The sequence below is a fragment of the Pyrus communis genome, chromosome 13 (genome assembly GCF_963583255.1).
Source record: "Pyrus communis chromosome 13, drPyrComm1.1, whole genome shotgun sequence".
Lineage (NCBI taxonomy): Eukaryota > Viridiplantae > Streptophyta > Magnoliopsida > Rosales > Rosaceae > Pyrus > Pyrus communis.
The window spans coordinates 8,503,958-8,523,609 of NC_084815.1; the positions used below are offsets into that span (position 1 = coordinate 8,503,958).

The window sequence follows — 19,652 nt, forward strand, 5'->3', positions numbered from 1 at the left end:
TAACTTGATAGACAAAGCCGGGGAGAAAGACAACCCAATCTGATGAAGGAAAAGATGAGATGGACTACAAAGAAAGAAAGAGAGTTGCCAAAACGAGAGAAATGAAGATGAAGTCGACGGCAAAATGAGAGAAAAGTTGACGTCGCGATGGCAAGAAGCTTAGGTTTTATTATCAGGAAAGCAAGGGTTAGAGGGTGAGAGGATGGTTTTGGATAAATGACTAGGAAAAAAATATAGTGCATAATATAATAATAATAGTACAAATACGTAATTATATATATAAATGAATAAATAAATATGGGTGTTTTGATATAAGTGCCTTAGTTTTCAACTCTATAGACTAAACATTTGTTGGTTTTAGAGATTTAATATCTATCATAACTATCCTTTATTTGTACCAAAATTACAAATTACCACTGCCTAAATTCTTCACGTTAGGAAAAAAAAATGCAAAGATATTGAAACAAATTTCCTACAATCTAGCTCCTTTGATTCCCTCTAAAGATAATTATACAAAAAAAAAATGATTATATACAATTTATTAAGGAATAAAATACCTTGTTGTTTGATTTTTTTTTCCCCCTTTCAATGAAGAAATAAAATACCATTTAAGATATTTGTAGTAATCCATATATAAATTTTTGTAGTAATTCATATAAGAAAATAACATTGAGAATAATATAAACGTACCAATAAAAAATATATGTATGAAAACAAACCTACTAAAACCGGAAATAAACGTACTAGTAAACAACGTTGAAGAACAAAAGTAATGTACTGATCAACAATATGTAATATTAATCGTACCCATATGATACTAATTAAATGGTACAATCCATAATATATACAAAAACAATCGTAACAAAATCGTGAAAAAAACCTATCAATCAATGTGAACAAAACTAAATGTACCGGAAGCTAAAACTAAATGTACCAAAAGCTGAAGCTAAACGTACCAATCAATGATATGTACACCCAAAAATTAAAAATAAACGTACCAATCAATACAAAACCAATATATGATAACCAAAAATAAACGTACCATTATCACTAATCAACAATATGTACAAATTCAAATGTATACAAAATAATTATCTAACAAAAAGTATATACTAAATAATAAACAAACAAAAAAATCTAAGCGTCCATCATTTCAATTATTTTTTCAATTTTAGGATAAAAAAAAATATTTTGAACGATAACAAAAATTAAAAGATATAATTGGATAAATATGTTGAGCGAAAAAAACAAAATTATCTCCTAAAAAAGAATCCACAACTCCTAAAATACATGAATAAAAAAAATAGCCGGATAAAAAAAAATTCTCTCAACTAATTAAAAAGACAAATTTAGAAATCAATATGTAAAATTTTATTAACTCAAATAAATAATACCACATTAATAATATTGGTACAGTATGGTATACCACTGGTAATGGTTTTGAATACTATTACCGTATCGAAAATATATGGTACGGTACAATTTTTTGACACAACTTTAATATGATACAATTGGTAATTCGATTGCTATGGTAGTTTAGCAAAACATTCCACCCCAAGTTGTACCAAGCTTTTGGAGAGTATTAGTTGGCATGCATGAAGCGTATAAGACATGTTAGACCTAATTAAAGTGCGCCAAACAACCGATCCAGTATTATTAATCGTATCCCGTGTGCAAAAATGAGGTCTTATGCCCAAGAGCTTTTGCTCGAGAACATTGAAAGATGTGAGCCGTAAGGGTCCAAGTCCTAGGTACAAATCTCCATTTGACTAGTGTCTGGGAAACTTGCTGCCAAAGTAGTAATTTTGGGCGCTATAAGGTCCCGTGTGCAATTGCTGACCGTTGATGCATATGGGTCTGCTACTAGCACACGTGCACCTAGGTTTTAATTTACTCGTGCATACGTGCAACTGACCGTAGCAAGATAAGTTTTATGGACTAAGGGTCGAACTTGCGGCCGCGCGTACTAATATAGATTGCTGGAAAACGAGTAAAGCACAATATAAATTCATAAGGTGGGAAGACGGTAGGGAAAAGAAGCTTACGTTCATACCAAGCATATAGCAATCGAATTTTCTAACTTTACACACTGTTAAATTGCCACGTGTGACCATTTCCCGGCCAAGCTTTAAAACTCCGAGTACGAAAAGTACATTACCTCTCACATGCGCCAGTATAGAATCATAAGCAGCATGACTCTTGTACAAGAGTACAACACAATATCCCGATGTCTTCGTAGTAGTTAAAAATGTGAGGACGCTTAGAGACCTAATCCAACGGTACGGCCATCTCTCCTTCGCAATCCAGCAGTGTACTGCTTCTCCAAATCCAGTTGGAGTTCCTTCTGCTTCTGATCTTCGGTTTCGGGTTTGTTTTCCACCTTTACCTCGCCCTTCACACCCTACAATTGGCCATAGGCACCAAGGCAACCTCAGACTCTAAAATTGTGTTAGTAGGCAAATAAACTCTAATAGTGTGTAAGCCACTCAATCAGGAACAAGAAAAGAAAGGGTTCAATAATATTAATTTATTGACACAAAAAGAAAAAGAATAAAAGTAAAAAGAGATTTACCATGAGTTTGTTGAACTTTTCTTGTCTTTCCCGGTCAGAAAACAATGCTGTATCCCAGCGGTGACCAGCCTGTAAAAATGTAAAAAGGGCAACTAACATATTACACAAAGAGAAGCTAAATCCAACAGCTATATAAACCAAAATCCGTTAAAGGTCTACACTTGTAAGAAACTTTTAATGTCAATGGCAGTTTTTCTCAACGATGACTTCAAATACTTTTCCTGTTGTTGATGCTTCATTAATTACCCTATTATTGCACTAACCTACCTTCGTATGGATACGTTTCACATGAAAAATACATTGAAATGGTTATTGATACAAATAAGCTTGAATGCTAGAACTTAAACTTTGGAAATGCTATTCGGGGACACTGAAAATAATAGACCATAGGAGGTACCTCTTCTGCAGTCGTGTTCTTTTTGTTTCCCCACAACAGCTTTTTCTTCTGGTCAGCAGTCATGCATCCCGCAGGACCAACACCGACAAGGTTCCTATTAACTGTAGAATGTAGCAAACAGATTTTTAATCAATTAGCCAGAGAGGTTGAAGTTGTAGAATATATATTACTTTTAACAATTAGTATCCAGATTTCCGACTATTCAGAAAGTCAAGTCAATACAGAAGTATGATACACGAGAAGATTTCTAATCAATCAAGATGGACCAGCTTAGATTTCTAGCTAGACGCTACATCAAATATCTACAAACCCATTCCACATTACAAATTTTACCAGATTTGCAAGCACGTGAACAATATGAGTTTCCATTTCACTATGAGTAGGATAGGTGCACACAAAATTCAGGTTACCCTCACGTGTTTTGTTTCATGACTGGATAATATCAAACAGCTGACTTGAGAGAAATAATTATCAACGAGTATAAGACAAGTCTGTATCCTACATATCGGTTCAGTTTCAATGCACATTACTGAACCAAGATCCGATACTCTGATACTTAAATACTTCAAGTCTGATCCACTGACTTATTAACAAGATTGACTTTTGAATACTATTAGCCACACAATCGACATGCATATCATATCCATCCAAAAGGGAACGTAATGATTATTTGAATTTCATTTAATGAAGGTGGGATTGCTGTTATTTAGAGTAATTGCATCGAATACTTCAAGTCTGTATCCACTGGCTTATTAACAAGCTTGACTTTTGAATACTCTTAGCCACACAATCGACATCCATATCCATCCTAAAGGGAACGTAATGATTATTTGAATTTCTTTTAATGAAGGTGGGGTTGCTGTTATTTAGAGGAATTGCATCCCAATTGTCAAAGCAATATGTGGTGGGTAAAAATGGATGAGAATGCATCTCAACAGTTCCTATCCAATCTACTTTCTGAAATTCAAGACCTCAACTTAAGCCCTCATTAACACTCTATGGCCACGTTTTGCACGCCGAATTAGTACACTTATGTACTAAATTGTTGCCGTTATATTGTAACATGTGGACAAAGGAAACTTAAGCACCTATTGCCGTTATATTGTAACATGTGGACAGAGGCAACTTAAGCACCTAGACCACAAGTGTAATACCATGAGTATCAAAATAGCCACACAAAAAAAACTCAATTTAATAGTCTCTGCTATTATTCCCAAATACAGTAGAATACATCATGTTGGGATGTTGATTATTATATGTAATAAAATTTGGAATTGACGACTTAAATAGAGATTTTTTCCCCTTTTATTATGCAAATGATTGATAAACAAATAAGATGCTATAATTTCTCTAAAATTACAGTCTGAAGACCTCTTATATGATCCAGCACCAAACACAGTATATAATAATGTCTTTAGTCCGGTGCATCAAATGCCGGACAATATAGTCAAAACTATCCAATCGCTAATTAGTCTATCTGAATGAATTAGTCAGTTCAGTCCAACATAGCCAAACGAGTCGTGTATATATTATCAGTGCTTGTAAGGAGTTTAAAAAAGATAATGAAATAAGTACACAGTCTACAAGATTAAACAGTTTCACTTTTAAGTGCTTAATTCTATTTTAAAAGAGATCTAACACCCTAAGATTAACCACTTATGCTAGCTCCTTTAAGAACATACTAAAACCCCTATGCTCTGTGTGGGTGTGTGAATATAATATATTTTGGTATCAGTATATAGAATAGAACAATCATACGAATGAAGATCCTCTCTGGATCCTCTTTGTGAGGATCCTGGGGATCCTCCAATCACGTCCGTTCATCGTACATCGTGTGGTCAAAAATCATTGTAAATTTTTTTATTTAAGATTGAATATAAACAGTACCTGACGAAAAATGACCACACGATGTACGATGAACGGACGTGATTGGAGGATCCTCATTCCAATCATACCGCCAATATACAGTTTCATGCCAAAAGTTATCCTGTGGATGCAATATTTAAGCAAGGTACATACCTACTTGAGCAGCTTTCATTGCAGCAGATTTGGCGACATTTATATCATTAGCAGCTTCTGCATCACTGGACATGGTTTTCCCAATACCTTCTTGACTTGGTTTAGAATTTGATGTCCCCTTTCCATCAGCTGTAGTTGTGAACTTTGAAACTAATCAAAAAGTAAATTTATTAGAGAATATACTTAAAAACATTTTAAGGAATAAAATTAAACATAGAAACATTAAATAAACCATTACCATCTTTTTGGCCATCAGTGTTCTTCTCGGAGCTGAATAACTTTGGTCTTTTTGCAGTAGATTCTTGATTTTCACTCCTTGAAATATCATCTGCAGACCGCTCTGATGGTTCTCTAGTATTTCGGCTCCTCAATTTATTATCCCTATCATCATATCTCTTCCTTTGCTCTCTGGAAAGGTTTTCATCATCCATTTCCCTTAATTCACTCTTGTAACCTTCTTTCACACGATGTTTACCTTCATCTCTCCTGGAAATTGAGTCACTTCTTTGCCCCTTGGACTCTTCATAGGTGAAAATCCGTTCACTTCTATAATCTCCAGAACTCCTACGGCATTCCCTGTTTTCATCCGGAGCTTTTCTGTCCAATGTATGCCTACCCCGTTCCCTGTCCATCTCTTCAAAATATCCATGTCTCCTGCCATATCCAACTTTCACAGATGATGAGTCCTTATCTTTATATTTCTGATGAGGAAACGAAGATTCTCTATCTTTATCCTTGGTCCTATATACTGAACCATCATATTTATCATAAGAAGATTTGTCCGAAGGACGCGAATAGTCTTGTGACCTAGTATGATCAGAATGAGCACTGCCCCTTGTCTCCCTATGAAGACGAGGAGTTATCTTCTGATAATTTCTTTCTTCTTCGTCACCATGTTTGTCATGTTTGATGTAGTCATCATGCCTATGGTAACCATGTGAAGTTTTGGATGATTGTGTATCAGAATTCCTGTAGGAATCACTGCTTTTTCCATAACAGCTCCTGTTTGAATCCCTCTCAAATTCCCTTTCATCTTCATTCCTTCTTGTTCGATATTCAGAAACTTTTACAGGATCTTCCCGTGAAATTTTTGGGCTAGAACTATGCTCATGTACAGGACTCCCTGAAAAATAAAATAAAATATAAAACTTTGCAAAAGGCCAGCAAGTATAATGGAAATTTGGTTAACAAGACATCACATACAGATCTCTTGCCATGATTTTGACCACAAAAAAGAAAAAACACACAACTTAAAATCATTCCACCTCTGATACACCAGAATACCTCACTGTGCACAAACTTCATCAAACATAAGAACAAGAAATAAATAAATCAATTGATACGCCCCCACTACATAAAACATCCCAGATTACTAACCCAATTAATAACTATTTGGTTTGTCTGTTTTTCAGTTTTCATTTTGCGTTCATGTTTAGTTTTCATTCATGTAGGGCAAATACATGAGACATATGAGGGATGTAGAGGAGTGGAGGACTGATGATGGTGGGAGGGATGTAGAAGAAATGTACAAGGAAAGGTGATGTAGGATGGTAGGAATAGAAAGAAATGTAAGCAGATATCCAAACTCAATCCAATATTTGGCATCACACCAAAGGTGTATTGGAATCACAACAATAGAGCATTTAGAAAAATTCCAGCATCACACCGGCTTTCAGCCTCACGTTGAAGGTGCCTTGGATTCACTCCAAGGTTTCTGTGCCTCATGCACAAGCAGAAAATCCAGAATTTCATTTCACGAAAGCTTAATTTAAAAGCTTACAAAGTAGCCCTTCTTAGGCTAAATGGTACATGAATCTGAAAAGTTCCAACATGAAGAGACTCAAAGACAATAAACTTGCAGACTACATGTAAAACTGCATTTATTACATAAAAAACTGATTTATTGAACTTTTAACTTGGCTCCTCCTTCAAAAGGTACCCAAAATGAAAACTAAAAACCAACCAAAACTATTTTATATTGTTTTCATGTTCAAGATTTTGTTTTCATCCCTCATATTCCCCATATATCAATCACTAGAAGTGAAAACTCAAAACTAAAAATGAAATGGTTATCAAATATGCATGTAGGTTTCCTTTTCTAGTTTTTATTTTCGAATATTCTCCTTCATTTCTCCCTCCTCCTCCTCCTCCCACCACGCTCCCTCCTTGATTTTTATTACTCAATTCCCCCAAGTAATTTCCATATACCTTCCCCAATATCTCTAATAAACAGGGAAAACAAATACCAAAAAATCAAATGATATAAAATGACCCCTATGCTTGTGACATGAATTGTAAGTCAAATTGTCAATCTACTGAACCTTCTTAAAAGATAAGAACGCCTGTGACTGCTGAACTTTGTGAAAATGAACCAAAAATTGGAAAACTAACCATTAGAGGGAGATGAGCCGCTAAGCGGAGAACGGCGGCGATACTTCCGGTTGGCTGTATCAGTTGAAGGCTTGCGAAATGCTGTATTTGCATCACCAATATCTAAGTTTGAATCCATGATGAATACCACCTGACAGCACCAACATCAGTTAAGTAAAGCAATTTATAGGCACCCCAAACCCTAACCCTAACATTAACCCTAACCCTAATCCGAACCCTATTCCTCTCCCGACAAAAATTGAAAAAGGGCTAGGGTTTTGTTTATTTTTCAAATTTTTTATTCGATTTAGGGGAATGAAAACAAATGGAAAAACGATGGATGATTGGACTCACCAACGTTTTTGTTGTGCTTGCGCGTCACGGCAATCCTGCTCTGCTCTCTGTTATCGGAACTGTCTCTGTTTCGAATTCTGGATCGACGACGGTTCCTTGGTTTTCGGCTTCGCGAATGGGGTTTTATGTCCCGTTTGGGCTTTATATCCGTTCGGGCTAACATTTGTTTTCATGCGTTCTTTGGGCTCTCATTTTATTGTCCGATTACGTTTTACAAAGCGCTTTTTGAAGAACTGTTTTCTAAAACCAAAATGATAAATAGGATTTTACATTTTCATTGGTCTCAGAATGTATCTGTTAGTTTAATCAGAGAATAATCTTTTAGAATGAGAATGTTAAAATCGCGTCTGGTATTAATATCTTAAAATATTAAGTAACTAAATTAGTGTTTGATAATAATGGTGGTGGTACCAATGGTAGGGATGGTGGTTGAGACGAGAGTGATGTTGGTAGCAACGGTGGTTAGGATTTCTGCGTAGTAAAAAAATTTTGAATTTGGGACATCCAATTCTCAACTTTAAATATTATGTAAATAGATGTTATTTTCAAATTTTTATGAGTGAGAGTTGAAAAATAAAGAACACAAAAACTCAACCATGAGTGGCCACCAGCACCACCACCACCCATCATCACTATCACGGCAGCCGCCACCACCACATACCATTGTGGCCCTAGCCACTGACGTTGCCATCACCTACCGCCACCACTCACCATCACTATTGTCGTCGCCACCACCACTACTAGCTCATTTTCTAACTACTATCTCTCATTTATATATTAATCACGCCATAGACACATTATATTCCGTATTCAATTTTTATTGTTCTTTTAAATTAACCAAACAAGAAAAATTCACAATTCTAGAAAATAAAATTATATCATTTTCTCATTCAAACACAGGTTAAGTTTTTATCACTATTTGTATATTTTTTATTTTTCATTGCTTACCATTTACCACTTGGGCTTGTACATTTTTTTTTATGATTCTTTCTATTGTGCAGTGTTTTAACAAACTAGCCTCCAGGCACAACTAGACGGCCTTGGAGGCGGGGCGGCAACTGGGTTTTCGCCTCTATTTTGTGGGGGTTGACGTAAGGCGGCGTCAGGGAGCGCCTAGGTGGCTGAGGCCACCCAGGCGTTCACTTGGGCCTTTTTTTCTTTAAAATCCAAGTCTGTTTCTGCCGTTCTAGTTTCAATGAAGAAGAAAGAGAGAATTTCTCTCCAAATCATATTGGCAAAGTCTAAGCCTAAATTTTTTTTTTTATTAATTATTGCTCCACTTTGCCTTTATTTCCTTTTGAATTGCCTATAATTATGAGATTCAGCCTTTATTTCTCTTGAAGCTTCCTATAATTGTGGCCACTCAGCGTTATTTCTCTTGAAGTTCACTATAATTACTTACAATAAAATAAATAATTACAACACTTTAAGACTATATGACATAGTTTCCAAGTACAACTAGACTTAGTAATGAAGAAGAAGATATTATCTTTGATTTAGTTATAATTATATTTGTTTTACAAAGTATTATAGTTTATAAATATAAATAAATATATATAATATATATTAAAACTTTAGGCCCCATGAGGCTTCTCCTCATGCCTCTAGGCTTTCACCTAGGCAAGGCTATCCATGAAGCACCTCGCCTATGCCTTCGCTTTTTAAAACATTGCTATTGAGTTAAGGTAACTTGCGTAGAGGAAAGTCTTCTTTTGTTTATTTTTGCATAAATTGAGTAAGAGTTTTTTATGACGATGACAAAATTATTATGCCGCAATTGAAAAGTTAAAAAATATTAAAACTCGTCTAAATTCAAATTTAATAAATACTAAAAACTCAAAACTAACTTATTCACCACAAACATTACAACACAAGCATAGTGTTGCCTTTGTTCCAACAAAAAAAAAAAAAAAAAAAAAAATTGATTCACTGTTCATAAGCATAGTGTGCTTCCTGTTTTGTCCCTGTTAAGTTTGTTTATTACTTCTCTGCCACTATCTCGATTTAAGAGTTCCATAAGCCCAGCTTGAGGTGCTGTTTCGATGAAGATTTGAGTTTTTTTTTTCATCCAATTTAAGGCCTTTCTGACCTTTTTTGGGTCCAGAGAAGGTAATATCTTTACCATCCAATTTCTTTACAAATACCACTTTTCTCAATTCTTTTCTTGGTTTCTTGGTTTTTGCATACCCCTTTGTCAACTGAACCAAAGCATTTTTCCTATTTTGGGATGGTGTTTGTGTACCGTTGCAGGTGATTACCAAAGAATCTCTTCTAGCTGCACAAGTATGGAAATAATAGTCCTGACAACGCTGATATAAATCCTCACTAATTTGTTGTCACAGTTAAGTTAATGTTTCAATTGAGCTGTGTTTTTTGCATAAGAAGGGATTTCCAGAAGGAAATTGGATGTTAGGAGCAAAACTATTTTTCATTGCAGTCAACAATGTCGAATGCTATCATTTTTCATATGTTGTCATTGTCTTCATTACCTCCGTTTAGGAATGGAAGTACAAGAGACAATAGGGTTGATTTCTGTTAATTAGTAATTCTTTCATCCAGACACAGTGTTAATCTTTTGTCACACTCCGACCCGCGAATAAAGATCATTCACGAGATAAGATGTGAGCCATATCTTAGCTATAGAAATAAATTTTACAACCAAGATATGGTGGAAAAATACAATTATATTATAACAATTACACCATACATCATATAACAAACCTTACATAATAAAAGCTTGAGTTTACTACATGAGATTTATTGAATACGCAGTGGAATAAAATATTAGTATACAAAATTAATTCATAACAAAAGTACCAACTAAAATAATAATTGAAATGAGTAGCTCTTGCAAATACATAAAATGTAAGCAATGAAATGCATGAACACATAACTAAGGCACATAACTAATCCCATCAACCCATAACTAAGGCACCCAAGCCTGCACGTCCCATACCATGCTTATACCACTTGGCTCCGAATACCTTAGAATATGAGTTAACTCCCATTCATTCCTTAAACCTAATTTTTATAATTAAATTCTCAGTTTCCACTTTATTACACAGGCACTTCCCTGGACGCTTGACGTATGCAAGGTTCATTATTTCATATTTAACGCAAACTTCAGCCTTTTAATATTCTCACAACTCAAACACTTACACAATTGAGCACTTGACACAACACTCTTTTTCTTGCTTTGCAATGCATATGTATGTGTCATGTTCGCATATATATCAACAATCACATTTTCTTTAACAAGTCTGTAAGCTTCAACATAAATCCAATTAATTAGTAACAATAGTAATATAATCATAATATTAACAACAAAGTAATAATCTTTAACATCAACATAAAAGATAAACAATACGTTACCATTTCCTCATTTATTTTTTTTATTGTTTCAATTTCATTTCCTCCCTCTTGTTCTCTTTCTTCCTTCGCCACTTCCCCTTCCTCATCTTTAATATAGCTGAAATTCTACATATGTAATAGGAGTTGGATTGCTGAAAAACTACCATGAAAGTGAGCAAAAGAAACCAGAGATGTTGGCCATGCAAAGAGGTTGGCAGAAAAGGCTAGCTCAACCGAACATCAGCTGTTCGAACTGGTGTACAAGTCAGCACATAGATTGGATTGTCATAGTTTTTTTTATATGTTATAGAAGAGATGATAAGGAACAATTCTATCAAGGAAGTATTTCGATTGAAGATACGAAAAATGGGGTTTTGGTACTCATAACATGGCTGTCCAATTTTCTGCGGGATTAGAGATTGAGTTGGTATTTCAAAAATATTGGACGATCGTACCATTGGATTTTCCTGAAATTTGGATATATCATGGTGGAGAGACAGAGGAACAGCTCTCATGAAGAAAGTACTATGGTTTAATCTATGGATGTTGGTGATTTGGTCTGTTAAATAGTCGAGACGAATTTGTAGTTTTTGGATATCTTTCTTTTGATGGATGAAAATGATGATGAGTTTGGTGGAGAGATTTATTGGGTAAGATCTCATGTATTTTTCTAGGATTTATCTCACACTTTTTGTACATCATTCTCAAGGGAAATAAATGGAGATTTTCGATGGTTTGGTGGAAGTGCTTCTCATGGCAATGATCTCAAAATGTAAATGCATAAACAACACAAAATTTAAGTGGTTCACCAAATTGACTACATCTACTGGGGTTTGCTTTCATTGTATTTCACTATATATGAGAGACTTACAAATGCGATGAAAGATGGCTTAAAGCCTTAACAATATGTAAAAGAAAGATAAGAGGTAATATGAAAGGGAGAGTGGTTTTTTTGTTGGGTTCTCTTTTTCTTTCTTTTTTTCTTCTTCTTCCTCTCTCTTTTCTCCATGTCCCTTCCGTTGGTTCTTGCTCTTTCCTTTATAAGGATTGAATAACCTCTTCGTTCCCATCTAGTTCGAGGAGAAAGCTTCCAAGTGTGCCAACAGAAAGAAATCAAGTATTGTGCTAATCATTACCATGAAATGTGTTCCAATAACAAGGCAACAAGTGTTGTCCTAATCATTAAGAATGATATGTGTTCCAATGGAAAAACAACAAGTGTTAAGTTAATCATGAACTAATGAATATCATGCAAGATGTTCCTTGCATCAAAGGCCACGTGAAATGTTCTAACCACAATAAGTTGTCATCTTCCTCTCCAAAAACCTCTACAAGTGTGCCAATAGAAAGAAAACAAATGTTAAGCTAATCATGAGCCGTAATATGTGTTCCAATAGAAGCACACCAAATGTGAAGTTAATTATTGACAATAGGATGTGTTCATATGACAAAGCAACATGTGTTAAGTTAGTCAAAAACAAAAATTATCATGCAAAGTAGACAAATACCCAAAGGCCACATCCATAATCTATAAGATATAGAATCCCACCTCAACCTATCTAGCTCTTTATTCTCTAATGGTTGGCAAAACGCTACTTAGCCTTTGTGAGAAAAAGAAAGCCAAACTCATCATAATCCCCTTCTCCAATTCAAACTAAAAATATCTCTAATTACACATGAAATAATACTACTTAGTTTTTGAAATAATCTTGTAACAAAAATGAACTTACGTTGACACTAGTATACATATCAAAAGTATAAGTTCCTGTACACATAGCATATAAAAAGAAACCCAATAAAATTATTACATAAAAATAACTTCGCACATACAAACAAACATATATAATCATTTTTTTAAATATGGGGTATTACATCTTTCTTTTTCAATTGTTTGAGTTTTAGTCCAACTATACCTAGAGCATGAGGCTCATAGTAATAGACTTTGTCTTTTGTATTTACCAAAATAGATGATGATGGGTGGTAAGGGATAGGTTTATGGAACACAATAGAATGGATTATTGGGAATTGATCACCTTACTTATCATCCTACGCACCATATGCTAAAACTAATTTGAATGATTTGTTCAAGTTTCTGTCCACTCCCAATTAATCCACAACACTTATATTTTTTTGCAATTTTACAATTTATTTCTTTGAAATGTAGTTCAGCTGAAGATTTTCTTGGAATGCTCTCATGACATGAAAACATAAATATTGACGAGAATTGCGCGTATGAAAATTTGGCTATTTGCATGGAATTTGAAATGTGTGATTGAAAATTTATTGTATTTTGTTTAATTTCCAGGTTCGAATTCACAGAAACAGGTAGTTGTCATCATTAAAATTCAATTTCAAATTGTATTTCTAAGCCCATTGTTTCGTCGTGGTCAAGTATGGCTCAAGATAATAGTAATATAAGTTTTTAAATAACCCCTTTTGTTCAATTTGAATATCTGCATATTTGATTTTGGTATTGTATAAATTTAGGATTTTTAATTTTAGTCTTGAGTAGGACTTTGATTGATTGTGCATTATGGATGAAATGTAGATTGAAGGTGTCTGCTTACTATGTAAAAATCACGTTAACTTTTCGACATTTGAAGCAGAATACTTTAGGAAAACAACAGGTTTATGAAAAGGGCAACAAATTAAAACATGCAAGTCTATCATTAGTAATGCTTTTATGGTTTTCTTTTATGTTGAGAAAATTGGGATTCCTTTTAACAAACTTTAATGCTCATATGATTAGAGAGTACTTACAGAAACTACAGCAAAGCTGGTAGCTTCGCTTTCTTTATCAGTCACTAGAATAATAGTGGAAGCAGATGAATTTATGAGGGCTAGCCTATAGATGGATGGCTTCCTAATATGTATGGCTATCATGTTTACTGTTACTATTCGGGTTCGTCCAAAACTTGCTCAAAGAGCAGACTATCAATTATTTAAGCTAGTTGTAAATAGCATCATCTCTTTGTAAATAACACTTTAAAATCATATCTCTCAATGTAAACATATTATATGTAAAATAATATCGCCCAAAACGGTCTTAAAACCTGCGACATTGCATGGGAGGCATAATTGCTAATGGGATCATATTTCTGAGAAATCTCAAATGAACAACGTTGGTCAGCACCCCTACACAAGTTTTTTTTCAAGAAGAGCACAACAAAGGTGAACAAAACTTTATCTCGATATTCACCTTTTGCATTATAAGCATAGGGAATCTCATCTGGGACTCCAAACTTCCTATAATTAGAAAGAAAAATACACGCGCAAGGAGTGTACAATGAGATTTTTGTAGTGCCAATAATAGTTCTCGAAGCATATTCGCAAACGCTTCATTTACTCTATAAAGGTTAATAAATTCTACCCCAAGCAAAGCCCGTTAATAAATTCTGTAGATTTTGCACCATTTTGCACTAGAATTCATCAACACTAACAAGGGAATTTCAAAATTTCTTAGCAACAATGTCCTCATTCACTTCACCATCTGAGACGAGAAGGGCAAAGGAGAGTAAAGGTCATTCCATCAATCCCATGTGATGTGACCGAGGATTGCAGAAACGTCAAGTAAGAATCTATGTTTGCACTAAATCGAGGCACCAACACCTGTACTTTGGCGTTGATATTTCATAAAGATCATTCATTGCCATCTCCTCAAGTTTGGTGGTTTTCAATGACTCAAAACTTTCCAGAACGTCTTTTGCACATGTCGTCGCAACTGATGCCCAATTCCCTTATCTAGCATGATCTAGTGCACGGAATCTTTTGTACAGTCTCATCACTGACACACAATCTACATATAGATCATGTGAACCTGACTGTATCTCATACCTGTAAAGCCAAAACCTCATTACATTTTTCATTCATTGGAGCACTAAAAACTAGAGCTACCTTCGACGATAACCAAACACTACAAAGTACCTAAGAGTCTATAGTAGTTGCTTAAAAAGCGTGAACTAGAGTCCTTATTAACTTCTGCAGAATTACTCAAATGAACTGCTGATATTTACTAGGTACTTTGTAGTGTTTGGTTATCGTCGAAGGTAACTCTAGTTTTTCTTGAGTCTGCTGACCAAATTCGTGTTTACTCAAATGATCAAATTTCTTGAGTGAGCTGCCTTCAAGTCATTTGTGTAGGGTACTTGAGTGAGTGGCTGACCAAATGGTAGTTTGCAGTGTCCCTGCATATAGAATCAGTAACCGTCAAACATAGAGAGGCTTCAAATAACATATTTCTTTTCTCCAAGCTAAGCTTTTAGGAAACTATGTCAAATAATTTTCATATAAAATTAGTCAATTTTGCATAATTTCACCATGACTAAGGCCATACTTATCTTGGCTGTTAGACAATACCTCAGCTGTTAGAAACTTATTCACATTCACGTCTCAAATGAAACTGACTTCTTTACTGGTCAACTTTGTAAGGAATACGGTTATGGCAGAGAAATTTAGCACAAATCGTCAATGGTAAATGACAAGGCCAAAGATACCTTATATTTCGCAAAACCTTGTAGGGTTTCAAATTTTCTACAATTGCAACATTTTTGGGGATTGACAAGAATGTCGTCTGCTAAGCTCACGTCTCCCAAAAAGACATAGTATCTAAACAAAACTGGCATTTGGGAAACTTAGTGTAACGCTGATTCGCTTTGAAATTGCTCAGATCAAATCATCGGTGTTTAGAAAGTTTGACTTCATTATTGGAGTAAACAAAGAAGTTCTAGATAAGGTTATCATAAATCTTTCGAGATATGGGCAGAATGCACAGTCAGTCAGGTTCATGAACAATATTGGAGCATTCGTCAACCTGCATGACAGCACAAGGAACTAATAATGAACATGTCAAGTCCTGAATGCAGTTTTAGGAACATCATCATTTCTGATCTTCAGCTGGTCACAACCAAACTTCAGATTAATCTTGAAAAAAGCTCAGGTTCCATAGATTTAGTCGGAGAGATCATCGATATCAGACAATATACACTCTTAAGGTTCGGTCTTTGCTTTCACGGATAGGTTTGAGATTCCCTAGATAAGGTGTTTGGTTGGATAAATTCCTAATTGGTAAACTTTTGTAACTAAGTTCTCTCAACGATGTAGGAGTTGATCGAAAAGACGCAAGGAAAACTGGTGTAGTACGAGAAAGTGGATCGATGGTGTACTTCACTTCACCATTTGGTGAAATCCTAGGTAAAATACTACTTCCTTTCAATATGCCACGTAATAAAAGGTCTTCAAAATTTTCTTAATGCTCATTTCGCTCTTATAGCTGGAAAAAAACAAGTGCCTCAATTTTAATATTTGTCTATGGAACTCATCGGAAAAATGACTGGTCGAAGAAGTTTTAGTTATCGAGATGGGTGATAAGGTTAAAACAACTATGAGTTTACTATCCTTCTACAAGGCTTGCTCCTAATTTCCACGATTTTATATCTTCAGCTCAGGTAATCACTGTTAATCAGTCTAACAATCGCGTCGCTAATTAACGCATTTAGTTATTTGATATTGTTCGCTACCCTAAAACTGTGAACCAACGTTCTGGCATAAAGGTATCACTCCCATATCCTAGTACCTGCGTCTGGTATCAGAAATCATACCACCTGAATGCTAATTGACAATTCCTAGATATTGGACAGTATCATCAATTAGTAGCGCCACTGTAGGTTGATTACAGGTTAGAGCTTACTTAGGTAGATGGTTTCGGATGATTGGTAAAGAACTGGTCCTGTGAGGTAGTTTCGTTGATTCTAAGAGAAATTGATTACTGCTTTTGGGATTTCTGCCACCTGAAGGTATAACAACTCATATTCACAAGCCTATGCCCATCGAAAGGAAATCTGGGAACTAGTGTTAGTTGAAATATCCTAAGGTCGGAAAAAGGGATTTGCTAATAATCTACTAGCGCTTTTGAGAAGATTAGTATCATCGGGGACCAAAAGTGAATGTTCTTCCGTTAAATGCAACCATTTCTAACATTAACATAGTCATTTGAGACATTTTCGAAACTTCGAGGTGAAGCAAAACCTCAAGGAAATTTTGGGAGGTGGCACATTAAATAAAGACTGCCAATGATGAAAGCACTTATGGTTTCTTAACAAAGAAGGGTTGGTAACAATGGTTGGATTGTAGTTGGGATTGATCGGTAAATTTCAAGTGGTACACATTCATCGATACAGCTGCCCTGTTTTAAGGTCAACAAGATATCTCCATTTCAGGTCTTTCTATAGCAAAGAGGTTCTTCATGTAAACTTTAGCGGTGGTCGCCAAAGTGTTCTTCTAGAAGGTTGATAAGTCGTCAGAAAAGTGTCAGCGATAGTCGCTCCAAGTTGCCCAAAAGTCATGAAAAGCTAGCATATTTCGTGATCGATGAGGTGGCACAATTATGATGGTAGAATTCAAGAACCGAGAATGCTTACATCACATGTGTGACGATTGGGATACTCCCTAACCTATGCTCTGATACAAACTGACACACCCTAACTCGTTGTGTCCACCTGAACACCCGAATTGCGATGTGCTGGCCAACACCCGGAAGGTGACGAAGCCATAAAGTAGAGGTGGGAAATTTTGCCATAAACTGATTTACCCACCTAACCATAATGGTCGGCTCATAATGGTATGGTATAGTTTTGGCATTTTTTCATAGTCGGTTGGCATTTTACTGAACAATTAATGGCATGGCTTTGGTAATTGATTTTGTATGTCAGCGGTATACCATACTTACCAATATATATATATATATATATATATATACAATCCTTTTAAGGGAAGGGATCCCCATTTTTTGAAAAAAAATGGGGAACACTCTCTAAACCATTGGATTGACTTTAATAAAATTGGGTGGTTAGATTGACTTTAATAAAACCAAGGGATCCCCTTTTCCTTCACTTGCTGCTTGAATGTGTTAATGGAGAGTTTTCCTTCTCTTTTCTCCTCTTCCTTGTGGCATAGACACATAGAAAAACAAAGCTTCGCGCTCAGCCAAATCACAGGCCATCCTTTAAGATTTCAAGTATAGGTCTCCTCCTTATTCACTTGCTGCTTGAATGTGTTACTGAAGAGTAGTTGAATAATTTGACTTTTGTTCTTCTTTTCAAGTTTTGTTGATGCTTTTTATTATTCTTTGTGGTATGGATGTTTGATTGTGCTAATGTTCATGTTCAAGATATGGAAGCTAATGAGATGGCTATTGAAGTTACGGAACTGATGAAATGCCTATTCAAGTTATGGAAGCTAATGAAATGCAAGTTCCAATGGAAAATCAGTCAGAAATTGTAGCTGGTATTTGTTTTTTCTATCCTCAAGTACCAGATGAGTTCAAGCCTACCATAGGTCAACGATTCGAAACATTAGACGAAGTGCTTGAATTTTACAACAATTATGCAAGAGAGGCTGGTTTTAGTGTCCAAATGCATTCAAGTAAGAAAAATAAGGATGGTGAGATCACGAGAAAGGAGTTTTTATGCAACAAAGAGGGAACTAATACAAAAGAATGGATTGGTGACGAACAAAAGCATCATGGATTAACCAAAGAGGGTTGTAAAGCAAGATTGATAGTTGTGAGATCTAAACTTGGTGGGTATGTAGTCACCATATTTGACGAGGGTCATAATCATCCAATCGCATCCCCACTAAGACACCACTTGCTAAAGTCGCATTGCAAGGTTACTAAGTATCATAAAATATTAGTTGATCAGCTAGACTTGGCAAACATACCTCCACAAAAAAAAAAAAAAAAAAACAAAACAAAACAAAATTGACATTCTTGGATTGCAGGTAGGTGGAATTGAAAATATTGGTTCTACACAAGAAGATTTATATAACTATCGAACAAAAGTGCGAAACAATATGAAGGGGCATGATGGAAAAATGTTGCATGATCATTTTTTGCTAGAGCAAGAAAGAATTTTTGAATTCACATTCAAGATTCAAGCAGATGAAGAACAGAAGATTACTCATTGTTTTTGGGTTGATGCAAGTTCTAGGCAAGCATACAAGTTTTATGGTGATGTGGTCATTTTTGACACTACATACAACACCAACCGGTATAGTATGATATTTGCCCCGTTCATGGGTGTAAACAATCATGGTCAAACAATCATTTTTGCTGGTGCATTTCTAAGTGACGAGACAATAGATTCATTCATTTGGTTATTTAGAGAATTTTTGAAAGCCATGCTAGGTAATGCTCCAAAAATGATTATTATTGATCAAGATCCGGCAATGACAAAAGTCATTCCCTACTATTTTCCAAACACGTTTCATAGATTATGTACGTGGCATATGTTGGATAAGTTCTCAAGCAAGCTTCCTGTGATCAAATACAGAGATCATTATTTAGATTTCAAAACATGTATTTGAGAGTCAGAGACTAGAGAGGAGTTTGATGTGAAATGGATGGCCGTTGTTTCAAAAAGTGGATTATTTGGTGACGGCTGGTTGCAATTGAAATATGGGATTCGATCTACTTGGGTTCCATCCTATGTGAATCATTTTTTTCTGCAAATTGCTCAACTAGTCAGAGAGTTGAGAGTGGACATTCATTTCTAAAGAAATATGTTTCCAAGAACAACTCCTTCCTCGAGTTTA

General features: G+C 35.2%; 1 protein-coding gene across 3 annotated transcripts; it reads right to left on the reverse strand.

Moving 5' to 3' along the window:
• Positions 1-1,500: 1,500 nt before the first annotated feature.
• On the reverse strand, positions 1,501-7,819 carry LOC137712898 (uncharacterized). Of its 3 annotated transcripts, none has more exons than XM_068452086.1 (7): positions 7,713-7,819; positions 7,380-7,509; positions 5,227-6,111; positions 4,989-5,117; positions 2,970-3,070; positions 2,573-2,641; positions 1,501-2,438 (listed from the first exon to the last, which is right to left on the reverse strand). In XM_068452086.1, exons 2-7 carry the CDS (start codon positions 7,495-7,497, stop codon positions 1,932-1,934), a joined length of 1,809 nt encoding a protein of 602 aa, XP_068308187.1. In that variant the 5' UTR covers positions 7,498-7,509; positions 7,713-7,819; the 3' UTR covers positions 1,501-1,931. The 3 variants fall into 3 exon arrangements, with proteins under 3 accessions (XP_068308187.1, XP_068308186.1, XP_068308188.1); XM_068452085.1 differs by having other exon boundaries at positions 1,507-2,438; positions 4,989-5,138; XM_068452087.1 differs by having other exon boundaries at positions 1,992-2,401; positions 4,989-5,138.
• Between the last annotated feature and the right edge of the window lie 11,833 nt (positions 7,820-19,652).